We start from the raw sequence: 15,302 nt of genomic DNA, 5'->3' as shown, positions 1-15,302 counted from the left end.
CACTGTCTGTGTGTATACTCTGCTTTGGTCAAATCACATTCAGCATGCCCTCAGCGTCCCCAGTCAGAGCGATAGTTCAACTTGACTAACAGGGTCTGAAACGTATAAGATGTTCGCAGTGTTCAGTTATGAAGCATGATGGCTAATTAGCCAACAGCTGCAAAAACGAATAATGTCAATTATGTTATAAGACCTTGATATCAGGAGCTATCTGTAGCTACTGCTAGCCGGCTAGATAACGTTAGACAACGCCTCATGTATTAAACTAAAGTGAACTATTTAGTTTACTGGGTCATTTCGTTTAAACAGTGAGCTAACGTGAGCTAACGTTAGCTACCTAGCTAACGGAGGTCTCATGCACTCGACTATTGCCGGAGCATTTGTTGATATCAGGAGCTATCAGTAGCTAGCCAGCTAGATAATGTTAGACAATGTCTCATGTATTAAACTAAAAGTGAATAGTTGACTGGGTCATTTTGTTTAAACAGTAACGTTAGCTAGGTAGCTAACGTTAGCTCACGGAGTTCTCATGCACTAGACTATTGCCGGAGCTTGTTGACATGACGGGTCTGGGAGGGGGAGGGGGAGGGGCAGTGCGCTGCAGCAGCAGCAGCTGTGTGCCTGAGAGAGAAGTCAGCGAGTGAGAACTCCCCTGAGAATTGGATCATGTTTTTCGCACGTGTCTTCGATTGTTTTCGCGATCTGCGAAAATAAAGCATTATCGGAATTCACCGATCTCATATTTATACTGAATATCGGCCGATACCGATCGCTGGCCGATCGATCGGGGCATCCCTATCACTTTAGTTTCCTGCGTGGTCCACCTGTATAGGGATTTATCATTGGGAAAATGTATTATCGGCTATTGTAATAATTCTGCCTCATGAACATTGGCAAGCTTTCCATTTTTGCACAAAATGAGTTCCCTTCTATCACTAACATTATTGTTTAAGCATTTTTGGTTAAAATAAAATGATACGTAATTATTTTACGATGAATTATTTCATGTTGAGCTATAGATTGTGGATGAATACACACAGAAATGTACACCATGCCAATGTTCATGCTTTATTTGTTTTAAACGAGATGATTTAGAAATGTGTCCATTGGAAATACATTGCAATTACAAGCGAGGTGGACCGGCCGGAAACAACAATGACGTAACCACTACACTTCCCTATGCAACATGTTAGAGGGTTCCTTGAACCATTTAAATTGTATAGCATTGAATCAAATTTAATCGGAAATCGATTCGATTCGGGACCTTGTGAATCGGAATCTAATCGTTTTGGGAAATCAGTGGTGATACCCAGCCCTACTAAATATGATCCCTGGGATATCCGCATATAAACTGTATAACTGTTAAGTTTCCATGGCAATGCTGGCAATATTCTTTTTACTCATGATTATGTATATGGGCATATCGGGGATATGAAAATGCAATGCATATAAACACACCTTATCCTGTGTAAGACTTTAACCAGGATAATATCTGGAATATTAATGTGAGAACGTCTCATGCATGTCTCATGTCTCAGTAGCTGAACCTTCTCCCTTCTCCTCCCCAGGTGGCTGCACGCCTCTTGCCAGGGCCTCCATTCGGAGGAGGACGTAGAGAAAGCTGCAGACACTAGCTTCGACTGCACAATGTGTCGAGCTTTTAAGACCACTAAGGGTGAGGCGCACATCATCGATTCGCAAAACTTGGCCATTATATTTGACTCACAATAGCTGCTTTTTACACAGGGACGTTTTGTGTGTACTGCAGAGTGGATAAAACCCTACTATCATATTTTACCTTACAGTTTTTTTTCCCGCCCCTGTTTTTGTGTTCCCTGTGCTGCTGCAGCGGCCAAGGCCAAAGACTCCATTGAATCTGCAGTCATGACTCAGATCGTCACAAAGTCTAAAGAAATCGGTAAGTCCACCGTCTCAAACCAGATGGATAAATACACGGATAAACCAAGATGGGTTTTTCTTTTTTTCTTTTTACCAGTGCAGACATTAGTTATTATTTTCTCCCCCCGAACCCTTTCATTCCCAGTACATTGCATATAAGCTAAACTCAAGATTTGGTTTATTGTCATTTGCTTGTGTACTTCCATACATACAAATTGTGTTCATCCCAGGCTAGTGCAGTGCAACAAGAAAGGTTAAAATTAGGGATGTCCAATATTATCGGCCTACCGATATTGGCATTAAAATGTGATATCGCAAAATATCGGTATCTGTTTTCAAATATATATATATATATATATATATTTTTTTTAACATTTCTATAACCTTTTTTTACCCAGGCAAGCAAGTAAGAACAAATTCTGATTTTATTTATTGTCAAAAGTATGCATAATGTTAGGTTAATTCCACAACAAGACATATGTAATGTTAATTACCTGAAATTATTCTGTTTTTTGGGGGGGGAAACCCTGCATATACCGGTATCTGTTGATATCGGTATCGGAAATTAAGACTTGGACAATATCGGTATATCGGTATCGGTAAAAAAGCCAATATCAAGCATCCCTAGTTAAAATAGAAATAAAAATGTATATGCATATCAAAAAATATCGAAACGTCCTCTAAGAAGCGCTACAAAACCTTTATTATAAACTGTAAACCATTAAAGGCAACTGAGGTTTCCCTCATTTACAGTCACGTCAAGTGTACGTACAGAGATAAGCAGTTTGTGAATTCCAAAAATATAAGTCGACATATAAGACACTCAATCGATGATAAAAAAAAAGATATATCTATTTTCTCACTTCAATGTTGTCATTATATTGGGGTCTATGATAGTGGGGTCTATTCACCCTGCAGCAGACACAAAGGTCCCCCACTAACCTGTTTGTGTTTGCTTGTTCTCCAGACCTGGCGAGGACCTACACCCAGGACGGCGTGTGTTTGACAGAGTCGGGGCTGTGTCAGCTCCAGAGCCTGTCTGCCACGGCGGCGCGGCGCAGGAAGCCCAAGCCCAAGCTCAAGTTAAAGATCATCAACCAGAACAGCGTGGCGGTGCTCCAGGCGCCCGTGGATCCCCTGTCGGAGCTCTCCCGCGACGAGGACACGGAGGACACCAGAGGTGCCTTGTCTTCTTCACATCAACTTACTTAGGAACTAGTTTAAAACCCTTTCACTACCACACTACAGAAGGTTAACCTTTCTCTACCACGTTTAACCGTCTGTAGTGTGGTAGTGAGTGGGTTAACCCTTTGTCGTGTGGCAGTGAAAGGGTTATCCTTCTGTACTGTCGCAGTGAAAGGGTTAACCATTTGGTAGTGTGGTAGTGAAAGGGTTAACCTTCTGTGTTGTCGCGGTGAAAGGGTTAACCATTTGGTAGTGTGGTAGTGAAAGGGTTAACCTTCTGTGTTGTCGCGGTGAAAGGGTTAACCATTTGGTATTGTGGTAGTGAAAGGGTTAAGGCTACTGCTTTCATCTGGGGCCGGGTTGATGGAGTCCCCTCCAGAATAATGCTGATAGGGGGGCATGAAGGCGCCAGAACTTTAGGGAGCCATATATATTGATGTTTGTGGAGGGGGGGTTATTCCCATTTTTGAGCCAAGAGCACAGCAGGCTGAGGTTGCATCGTCATTAAAAGTCTAAAAGTGGGGCTCTGCTGGAAATTCTAGTTTTTAAGCTCTTCGTTGATTTTTTTTTTAATATTGATCTCCTAAAACGTCAATAGTACTTCTCAGTCTGAAAGGACTCCACGTAAGGACTAGGAGACTAGTAGAAATGAGGTAACTGATATTTCGATATTTGAGAAGTAAATCTACAGAAAATTGGTTAAGAACCCACATTGGAAACTACAGCATTTTTTGGAATTCACAAACTGCATTTTAATCGGGCTAATGTCCTAGAGCTGGGGGGCGAGCTGAAATGGAATTGACCAAAACTCTGCAGTTCAGGGAGGGGGTTCTGTACCATGGGGCCGTCTCATCATCAATACTCTGCCTCTCCTCTCACAGAGGCGGAGCTCCTGGACTGCGAGGCCAAGTCTGACTCGAGCCTGGAGCGAGAGCCAGCGGAGGACGACTCCAAGGGAGCCGACGGCAGCAAGAAGAGGAAGAGGAAGCCGTACCGGCCGGGTAGGGCACCTGATTGGAGGAGACAGCTCCTCTGGAGCGTAAAATGGTGCAGTACGTGCCCAGCGCGCTAGCTGCAGCCAAACACAGCCTTCACAGTGCCTCTCTGACGAACAGAGGGCTCTATCTAGTGTCTCTGAGGGGTGCTTTCATCCTATGCAGGAAGCCTAGACTCACTATTCAATAATATCTTCAATAATTTCACCCGTATCTGAATCTAACTCTAAATGGTGTTGCTGTTTGAAAGGTTTAGTCATGTTAATTTTTTTAATGTATTTAAACTAATTGATTGCGAGTCTGTTCTGTGGTTCGATGTTAGTTGACCTTGAATTGAACTTTGAGCGGTATTGATTGGTCGATGGTTAAATAAACAGCCTGTCCCTTTTCTCAGGCATCGGAGGGTTCATGGTGCGCCAGAGGAGCCGGCCTGGACAAGGCCCAGGAAAGGCCAAGCGGTCGCTCTGCAGGAAGGATTCCTCCGGCTCAGTGTCAGAGAACCCTACAGGAAAGGAAGAGGGTTAGCACACTAATTCTGTTATTTTTTACCCACAGATACATAAGTTCCACAGGGATCTCTCTAATTGGTGTAACACCTAGAAAACCTCCAATGTGTGAAATCGTTCCATCAGACGACACAGTCGATTACTTCAGGAGGGTTATCATTACATATACATTTTAAGTGATTAGCAGATTCTTTTAGCCAGAGTGACTTAAATGTGCTATAGATAATATTTGTATGTGGAGTAATCATTTATAAAGATTATTCATAATTAAAAAAAATATTGCAGGTCCAAAATGAATGTTGTTTACATGTTGCAGGCATGTATTTCCCTACTTCCCATTTCCCCACATGGAATGCACCGGATATAGGATACATTACATACTGGTGTTCTAGTGTGACATCTACTGGCTGAATGCTATCTATAGCACCTTTAAAACAATTACAACTATAGTTGTAACCTTAAATTCTAAACCACCTTGTCAAAACATCCTGTAATGTAAGTTTATAATTCCCGAATTTTGTTCCGACGTGTTGCATTTGTCCAGTAACCCTTTCAATTTGCCTTAACCCTGTACTGCCGGGTTCAAGAATGCAATTACTGTAGTATTGCGCACATCCTGTGGATAAAAAAATTAAAAGATCTGAATAGAGATTCCAAAGTTTATTCTGATTTGAAATATGCTGTGGAAATGCACATGTTTACATCTTAATCTTTAGATGCAATACACCTCATAGACCGGCAACGTCACTCACTCACTCACTCACTCACTCACTCACTCACTCACTCACTCACTCACTCACTCACTCACTCACAGTCAGAGACCTACACTGACCTACACTGGGGCCGACTTTGGAAATCCTCCACCGCCCTGTTCCAAAACCATGCAATACTGTACCTGTACCAATCCGTTACTTCCCACGATCCACCCAGACCCATTGAGACCTGTGTCCTGACTCGTAAACTAAACACACATACCGGTACATAAGAATCTATTTATTTCAGACTATAGGTCCATCATTATACATTTTCTGTTGTATTCTGGTATCTCCCCCCCCCCCTCCTCCTCCTTTCCCAGTACTGTATAGACTGGAAATGGCAACACTGCAAATACTTCTGGTTTCCTGGATTTCAGGATTCACTGTCAAAATTACATCATCAATCATAGGCAACATTCTTGAAAACTGAAAAGAGTCGGGAGGTTTCTCTGTTGTTCTGCCTATTAATAGAAAAGAAATATAGGCCTACGATTGATGACGTTATTTTGGCGCAGCAAATCCTAAAATGTAAATATCCGTGCAGCGCTGCTAGGTTCTACTAAATACGATTTATATTTAGTTTCTTGGTGTTGCCTTGCTTTTAATTTGGCTATTTAGTTAGTAGTTTCCTAGAGGAATAGCTTGATGAGAAAAGTCTGATGAAACGTCGACCCACTTACAGCAGGCTGGACGGAGCCACATCCTGATACACCAGTAGACGAGACGCCCCCAGGACCAGAGGTCCCAGAGAAGATTAAGAAACGCTACAGGAAGAAGAAGACGAAGCTGGAGGAAGCCTTTCCTACCTACCTGCAGGTATGTCATCTGAACACCTACAGCCAGGGGTGTAATTATGGGGGGGGGAACATGTCCCCTGCATGTTTTCAGAAGGCATGTCCCCTGCACTTTTTTACTGTCCAAAACAATGTTACACGATAATAAACGGCGACGCGACGCGGCACTATAGGACCACACGGAAAACGGCTGCTTGTTCCATCTCTGAGCTCAGGTCTCTGACGACCTGAGCCATTGTCATGCAAAGAAAAGTAGCCAGGTGAGCACCCAGCGAGGGACGAGTCGCATTTTTGTGTACACGCGCTAAGTACCAACCACAGCTGTCTTTGCATAACAACAGCCATGTCGTCGGGTGTGCTCAAATACATAGCACCCCTCCCCTCAAAGTTTGGTGTGAAACTGTGAACGATGGTCTGTGTGATTGCCATGAAATGCAACAGCATTGCTCGGTGTCTGTGAAATATCTGTATATGACCTCGTTGTATTTAAAAGCCTCTAGGCTGTTGTTTTATACATTGTAGATAATAAATAGCGTGATATCTCTCCTCTCTCTCTCTCTCTCTCTCTCTCTCTCTCTCTCTCTCTCTCACGTTCCGAGACTCGCGCGGCGTTATGACTTGTCATAAGTGAATTGTATAGAAACAACTCACCAAAATTGACTTGCACAACTGACTATTATTATTATTTTTTTTATCTATCCCCCTCCCCTGCAACCTTACAACTACAACAGTCATCCTCCGCCACTGACCACGCCCCCAAATGTGTCCCCTCCACCATTGAAAACAAAATTATGCCCTTGCAGTTCATATTATGCCAAGAAAACATCTGCTTTTATTTATGACTGTTTTAACTTTTGTTATATTGTGTGAAACTATGTGTGCTGCGTTCTTGGCCAGGACCCACTTGAAAAAGAGATGTAGGTATTAACGTGACTACCCTGTTTAAATATATTTATGTATATAAAACATTGAGAAATATATATATATTAAACGTATAATACACAGAAATACATATTAAAGAAAATGCAGACAGTCTATAAAATACATACTGTACAATACAAGCATTTGTGATTGTTATAGAGAGGAGTCTGTTTTTCTAGATGTTGTATGACATGATCCATTATATACTTTGTGGTAGTAGTCAAAATGGGTAGCTCCACCACCAAAAACTAAAAATAGGAACTGTAGAGAATGTTTTCATTCTCGAGTCTAGTTAATGGACTGAGCTCTTGGTACAAGTATCAACTTTAGACAACTGGTAAATATGAGTTTTTTTTATTTAATTTGCTGTATTGTGTCTATAGAAGGGTTGTTTAATGTTTGGTAATGTTTGTAAACACTGGGGTAAAACCAAGACATATATTCTAGGGATGGTCAAAACTCACAAAATTACTAATCCATAGTCACTGGAAACTATTAAAATACTAATTGGACAACATATGATTTTGTTTTTACTTAATAGCGAACATGACATAATCAAACAAGCAAGCTACTGTAGCTGGCTGCTGTCATTGCTAACAGCTACATTTGCGAGTCACAGCATGCTAACGTTATTTCCATGAATAAAAGCATTCATTCTGAAAGTTACATCACTGATGCTTGAAATGTGTGAACTTAGTGAAACAACATGGCAAATGTGCAAAACGTTGCTACAATGTACCATCTCCAGTCTCTCTTTCTTCATCTTTCTTTTCTGTTCTCCCAGTTGTTATGCTGAGTAGCCTCCAGCTGCAATCGCGGAGCAAGCCCCTCACTAGACGCTGTGGCAGGCACGCGCTGATTGGCGGAGAGTACGGAAGTTAGCGCTAGCGTCACTCCACATTGGGCCTAGCCCCTCCCCCTTGACCAAGCTCGGTTGAGACGTGCGGTTGGAGAGAGGGTCGCGGCCAGGAATTGATTGATTGAAAACTTTATTAACAGATTGCAGAATGGGTACAATACAGTAAAATACTTCCCCAACCCTAACCCTAACCTCTATGGTTGAGGGCCTATGTTGCTTTGTTACAGGAAGGATTACCAGCCCTGACTGTCACTCTAACCTTAACCTCTCTTAGATGAGGGCCTAAACCTAACCAGTGTTGCGTTGCTGATATCAAAACTGGTTGCCCGCACGCTAATGACGCCACGTGCACGCGCGCTCCCGTTACCTAACCCTTAAGAGAAACTTACGCTCTCTGTGGCTGCCACACTGCCACAGCGTCTAGTGAGGGGCTTGCTCCGCGGTTGCAGCTGGAGGCTATTGGTTATGCTACCTGGTTAGCAAGCGAACTGTACCCAGCATGCCATTCAGTGGTGTAACAGTTAATAGGGTCCCCTCTCAATACACTACACAGTGTAGATGCTGGTAAAAAAAAATATATATTTGCATAAACTATTACATTTGTTAGAATTTAACGACTATTTGCATATTCAAAAACCGATGCCCATCCCTAATATATTCTAATATAAAAACTATTCAAGAAATAATGTATGCGAATATTCCCCACATTTTATGTGTCGAATACAATTCTGGATTGGCGATGTAAAGGGACCTGCAAGAAAACTGGACTAGTTTTAAGGACTAGTATTATTAAAAACACCTTATTATAGTTTGCTGCATACCAGTTAATCAATATTTTATATGAAAAGTCATTAACCTAAATGTCTATTTCTGTTTCATAATTATGCAAGGTACCCATTCATATGCACTGATAGACATGGTCATGTCATGTCCAATCTGCATAAAAAAGTGGCCCACCCTACCCATGGGGAGGAGGAGCATGCGGAGAACACTGCCCGCCCTACCCATGGGGAGATTGAGCATGCGGAGAACACTGCCTGGCAACCACTTAAAGATAGACCTCTGGAGCACGGAGCCCCTTCTGTGTGCTTTCTTAAAAGAGGGGATAGCCTCAAGGAACTCTCCGCACAGGGTACTCGGCTCTGATCATCTTATCCAAATGGTTCCTGTCCGGGTTGTGTATTGATGTACAAAAGCTAAACCAGAGACGACTTCCAAGGCTCCCAGACCGCAACCCGCATCTCAATGTCACCTTACGTTGGCCAGAACATAGAGATTTGTGAGGTGCATTAAGCCACACGGGCAGCTGTCAGCGCTGGTCTGTATCCCACAGCAGCAACAGCAGGAGGGGGAGGGGGTGGAGGAGGGGGGGTTGTTCAGTCTAACCTAAAGGGTCCAACACAGAGAAGCACATTTGATTAATTATTTAAACAGCAATGTGTTAGGCTTTTAATGCCTCAGCACAGCGGGGAGTTGCAGTCACGTGTCTGGCCTGGAGAGGGTAGACGTCTTGTAGATACACACGGGGGGCTACTGACACACACGCGTGTTCATCTCAATGCTCCTCCTTGTCACTTGGGTCAATTCTCACGGGCCCTTTCTGTGCGTCTGAATAACTTCCTGTGCCTGACAAGGCGCCCGTGCCTCCTAAGAGAGGTCTCCGGGGGGGTGTTGAGAAAGACATGGTTGACATTTCCTAAAGAACGGTGTCAATACAGAGAGATGACCCGTGTTGTGTGTGTCGTGTCGTGTCCAGGAGGCGTTCTTTGGGAAGGACCTGTTGGACAAGAGCAAGCAGAGCAGGCAGCAGGGCGTGGAGTCGGGCTTACTGGAGGAGGGGCAAGGCCAAGCCGACAGGAAGCACCCTTCCACGAACTTCCTGGACCCCACGTCAGACCCACTGCTCAGCGCGTCAGCCACTCCCCTCCCCATCAGACCTGTGGGAGGTATGTACACACACACACACACACACACACCTACACACACACATACACAGACACACCTACACACACATACACACACACACACACTTTTACTGCATCACCGCAATGCTGTGGTGGGATAGAGGTGTTCTGCTGCAGAGTTGGGCTTTTTCCCTTTTTTTCTCGTTTGCTTTCTAGTGTTTCTGACAGCAGGCGTACAGCTCAAGTTTTGTGAGTGGCAGTTTAATGGGTCTTAACAGCTGACAAGGAGGACACCTCATGGAATAGATTGACACATCCACTCCAAGCAGAAAGCCTGTCGATGGGTACAAAAAGGACATGAAATCATCAGTTTTTAATTTGTATTCATTTATTTTGGTTTAGGTCTTGACTGTGTGTTGGACAATGATACAATCAACAGGTGCCTTTTCCAGCAACAAGAGACTCTTGGAAATATGCTAAAGGCACTGCCTTTTTAAATGCGGAGGGAACAGCTAATGAAACCTCAACAATCAGGCCAACATGATTTTAGCATGCAGGAAAAATTAACAGTCTTTATGATTTGTGAGCTGCAGGGACAAAGATGACATTTTCAATGTGAACTAAACTGGTAACATAACAAAGGCAGATTATTTAACATTCCCGAAACTGGGTATTTTGGAAGTCGGATAAAACCCCCCTTCTTTACTCAGCTCTAAACTACACACGCAGACACAAACACACGTGAACATTTGCATGGCTTTTCCGAACAGGACGACATCAGATCCCAGTGTCATTGTGTCCCCATTTGTCATTACCATTGATTATGATTTTTCTCTTTTTTTTATGGCTTCATCTTTTTCTTTCCCCCCATCTACAGAGACCTCTGAGGAACCATTAGTTGATCTGTGTGATGTTTTGAACTCTGAGGCAGACATCTTGGGAATGCTGGGGAAGCCAAGCAGTGACTCTGGTGCGTCATATATCTTGCAGACGGTTCACAGTGGCAAGAGATTTATAGTCTTGACACCTCCTCTTGCTCTGTTTTTTTTTCTAAAATGGTTTCTCCGGGGGGCGGTAGGGGGGCGGGGTAAATTTTCTATGAAAATAGCTAATTTCTCTACCTTTCACCACCACACATTTTGTATTTTCGAATGTCACTTTCGCAATGTTTACTTTTGTTTTCATCTTTTGTTTTATTTTTATCTCTTTAGTTTTGCACTGTCTCAAGCCTGTTCTGTCTCCACTATTATTTCACTCATTTTTATCTGGTTTTGGGTTCTTGTAGGTCTTGATTTTTGCCCCTTCCAGGTTGACAGCTCCCCTCCTCCTTTTGGTAAGGGTGCCATGGCCTACTCATCCCTAGCTATTAGTGCATTTCCTTCTCCATGTACAGTTTGTGGTGTGTGTGTGTGCGTGCGTTGGAGTGTGCATGTGTATGCCGCTTCCTACTAATCTTTGCACACGTGCACTTTCACCCTCTCCTCCCCACTAATACATTTCAGCTTATTATTAATACGCATTTCAGAACGCTTGGTGCTTACCTACCCCCCCCCCCCCCCCCCCCCCCCACTGCACAATATGCACTCAGATTGCTATGCTGTGTCATTTTCCTTTCCCTAAACTGGGCTCTCCTGTGTCACACGTTCACAATGAGTCTGAAGACCCGCCTGCCGAGGAAGGCCTGGGAGATGGTACAGAATATAGACCGTCAAGGACAGACTCCCTTTCAAACTCAAATGAGTAATTTAGTAGCAAGCAATTTGAGGAACAAGAGGCCTTGGCGAGCGGCCTTCCAATTTCTGATGACAGCGAAGGCCTTCATCTCTCAGCGCTGCGATTGGATGGAGAAAAGCTCCATGTTTTCTCCGAGGGCAATATGTGTCCTTGGTTCTTTGTAACCACGAGTTTGTGCAAGTTTAAATGCACCGTAGGCTGGTGTGTTTTTGCCCCACTCCAAGCCTTGACGACTCACAATGGTTGCAACTATCTAGGTGTCGATAGGGCTTGAAACGACCTCCCCTTAATTTGTTTTTGTGGGCATTTTCGGGGGCAGCGTGAGCCTCCCACGCGTTACTCCTCGCCACTGAGAGATCGAGCTGCGCAGGTGAAAAGATGCGACTGCTGTTACCTCAAGTACCGGAGGGGACTTGTGCATTGAAATGTTGTAATTTCAGGAATCGTTCTTTTCCCCCTGTTACATTGAGAAACAGCTCCATCTTGCACGTTATTTATCGGCCTTCCTCAATATTATGTAGGTGATGTTCAGATGGTTGGAGGGACTTGTCAGCGTTTGGTCACACAGGATATAAACCACATATTTTCAATCAATTAAATTAATTGTAGTATTTACATTTTTTTCTATGTTTGATAATTAAATGTTATTTTTGCAGCGTGAATAATTTTTTTTCTTTAAGAAGAATCTAAAGTATCTATCATGGGCATTTTTGGCCCCAAGCCCTTGCTAATTTGGAACCCTGATGTGTCGGTAGATAGATGTTTTGTTTAAGTGGAGAAGATAATGGGAAGATGATTAGAATTTGAAGGGAACTGAAGTACCGTAGGTTCCATCGATGGCCATCGTGTAGGATTTTGCTAAGCTTGCTTCATTGCAATCATCTTCATTTAATCTGCTTGCAGAGCAGTTACCCAGGCTATTCAAATGGGTTTCGCTTCTTATTAGCTGAATTAATGATTATAAAATTGCTGAAGGTTGCATGTTTTGAGTCCTCATTATACAGAGAGTAACAGTGTGTTGGTAAGAAACGCAGATTTGATTTGGGTGGCAAAGCGGTTTTTTTCCTCTACATTTGTGCGATTTGTGTCTTAGCTGAGAATTAATATGCTCTGTCTGCCTCTTCATTGTTCCCAGAGCACTCGTATTACACGGCACAGGAAGCCCATAGGAGCTGTGATTTAGACTCTGCGGTTATAATTACATTCCACAGGATGTTTGGATAATGAACATGTTCTCACTTTATGTCTGTTTTTGCGCCTGTGCTCTTGTGTCGTCGATGTTTCATCACCTTTGTGTTGTGATTTTATTTAGATTTTTTTCCTCTTGTGTGCGTGTTTATACAGCTGGCCTGGACATCGGGCCCCTGACAGACTGCTCCCCAGCCGTGTCCCTGTCTGGCCGACGGACGCCTCGCTCCCTGCAAGAGGAACCCCTTGACGGGATCCTCAGCCCGGAACTGGACAAGATGGTCACTGATGGTCAGTGCAAGACTAGAGATTCATATCCATCTTGAAGTGTCTTTTTGATCACATACTAGTTGATTTACTAGTTGGATAATGACATTCTCTCGCTTTGTCTTTCTTTCTGTGTTATAGAATCCATTCTCAGCAAACTCTACAAAATTCCAGGTATGGTATTTAAGCTTTTCTCTCACCATTGTGAGTTCTGATCCAACACTGGCCCACATGAAGATGGAATGCTCTTGATATGATAATATTGCAGTTATTAATGTTTCACAATACATTTTGTATTACAATTAAATACTGCGATATGAAAAACTTTATACACGATTAAAAATTACAATGATACATTTAATTGATGACTGTATTGTAAAACAGCTTACTGTTCTGTGGATTCGTACAATATCAGTATACCTTGAAAGACTGTATGTAGGGCTGTCATACAGTCCTCATAATTGATTAACTTTGTTAGTTGATTTCTATGGTTTTCTTTCAGGCTGAATTTAGTTAGTTCCAGTATACAGTATAAGCTCATTCTCCGGCAAGCACTAGATTTAAAGAGATCCTATTACATGATTGCATGTGGAAAACTTAGATTGTCTTTGAAATCAACCAACTGAGTTAATGAAGACTTTCTTTAGTAGAGGACAGCCCTACCTCCCAGCCCTACTTCATTGTCTCTCTCTCTCTTTAGTCGAGGACAGCCCTCCTTCTCAGCCTTACTTCATTGTCTCTCTTAGCTTTACTTCATTGTCTCTCTCTCTCTCTCTCTCTCTTTCTCTCTCTCTCTCTCAGCCTTACTTCATTGTCTCTCTCTTCCAGAGCTGGAAGGTAAGGACGTGGAGGATCTCTTTTCTGCCGTACTGAGCCCCAGCACCAGCCAGCCACCACCACAGTTGCCTCACTCCCAGGGCCATGGGCCCCTCTCCTCCACACCAGGCACCAGTATGCCCCACCCCAATGCAGGTACAGTGCCCTCTGTTTAGATTTTTGTATGTGTCTTTTTTATTTGTTTATTTTTTACTGTTCTTGCCTCTTGTTTTTTTGTTTATGTGAAGCCCTTTTTAACGTTCTGTTTAAGAAAAGTGTTATACAAAGTTTACTTACTATCAGTATCAATGACTATGCCTATTAGCATCTGATCTAGAAGTGTACTGATGCGAGTGCCAAGCACTTTATTAAGTGGATCGACTGATATATCCGAGGACTTCTTGATTTTCTTTGACTCCTGCTGACTAGTAGTGGCCTGTTGTAAAACTACTATACTATGAGGTGTTTGCAGTTTTAGTATTACCCTCATTGACATGAAAGTATTGCCACAGTGCCATTTTTCGTCCTCTCTATAAAAGTTTTGTATTTTGCAAAAGTGCATCTCATTAACCCTCTAAAACCGAGTGGAATGCCCACACGCCGCTAGACATGTTTTGCAAAACATCAAATATCTTTGGAAGCGTTTATTGGCTATGTCCTGGTCCTGTGGCATGAAAAGGTTGTATTATCTAACCCAGCGGTTCTCAAACTATGGGTCGCGACCCAAAGTGGGGTCATGGGTAGGTGACAGTGGGGTAAAAAAATTTAAATCAATACTTTTTCTTTTTTTTATGTTCTGGCAACATATTTTCGCTAAATATGCCTTGTTTTATAAATGTGTATTGATAACATAGTGCTGTAATACAATTTTCTAATAAATATGCATGATCAAGTCCAACAACGTGTGCTTTACTGCTTTTATTTTGATATTCCTTAATTCCATGTTGAAATTATGCGATACACGTGTGGGGTCACGAAAATAATAAATAAAATGGGGTCATGGTATAAAAAAGTTTGAGAACCCCTGATCTAACCTATTGCCAAGTAATTGAGAAGGAATGTTCCATCATCATCGAGTAAACGGCTTAAATTATTGTTAACATTTTCAGTTGATTGAATTGAAAGTGCATTGAGCTCAACCCCCGATAGCGACAGCTTCATTTGCCAACCCAAATACAAATACTTGGGGGGCCAGATCGGCACCAATTTAATTATTTCAAACCCGTCTTTTTATTTTTGCTAAGCAACAGTTGGGATTGGAGGATCAAGAAAAGAGGGTAACAAGTCAACAGTGATACTGCGGATATCTGATCCTGTGATTTATAGGCATGCTGCGGCTTCAACTCTTAAACCGCTGGACTTGGTCCATCATTCTGCCCTCGGATGTATTACTGGTGACAGATATGATACCCAACACTTGAGTCGGTTGAAAGGTGTAACTATCATAGGTATTTGTTCATTTTGAAAGCCCTTATTGGT

At 42.7% G+C, this 15,302-nt stretch overlaps 1 protein-coding gene across 1 annotated transcript in view; it reads left to right on the top strand.

Moving 5' to 3' along the window:
* The window catches only part of kmt2cb (lysine (K)-specific methyltransferase 2Cb), a gene marked incomplete at its 5' end in the record, with an annotated part of 190,869 nt that overhangs the window by 105,605 nt on the left and 69,962 nt on the right, over positions 1-15,302 (top strand). Inside the window, 12 exons of the mRNA XM_084326982.1 lie at positions 1,569-1,675; positions 1,850-1,918; positions 2,867-3,079; positions 3,966-4,085; positions 4,474-4,599; positions 6,023-6,156; positions 9,671-9,860; positions 10,696-10,788; positions 11,104-11,151; positions 12,897-13,031; positions 13,149-13,181; positions 13,836-13,979. Coding sequence (XP_084183108.1) covers positions 1,569-1,675; positions 1,850-1,918; positions 2,867-3,079; positions 3,966-4,085; positions 4,474-4,599; positions 6,023-6,156; positions 9,671-9,860; positions 10,696-10,788; positions 11,104-11,151; positions 12,897-13,031; positions 13,149-13,181; positions 13,836-13,979 — 1,412 coding nt within the window. The remainder of the gene's footprint in view (positions 1-1,568; positions 1,676-1,849; positions 1,919-2,866; positions 3,080-3,965; positions 4,086-4,473; positions 4,600-6,022; positions 6,157-9,670; positions 9,861-10,695; positions 10,789-11,103; positions 11,152-12,896; positions 13,032-13,148; positions 13,182-13,835; positions 13,980-15,302) is intronic.

The sequence above is a fragment of the Notolepis coatsorum genome, assembly GCF_963971535.1.
Source record: "Notolepis coatsorum genome assembly, chromosome: 13".
In the NCBI taxonomy this organism is placed as follows: domain Eukaryota; kingdom Metazoa; phylum Chordata; class Actinopteri; order Aulopiformes; family Paralepididae; genus Notolepis; species Notolepis coatsorum.
The sequence above is the reverse complement of the archived record's forward strand: the minus strand, read 5'-3'. Positions and strand labels throughout refer to the sequence as shown.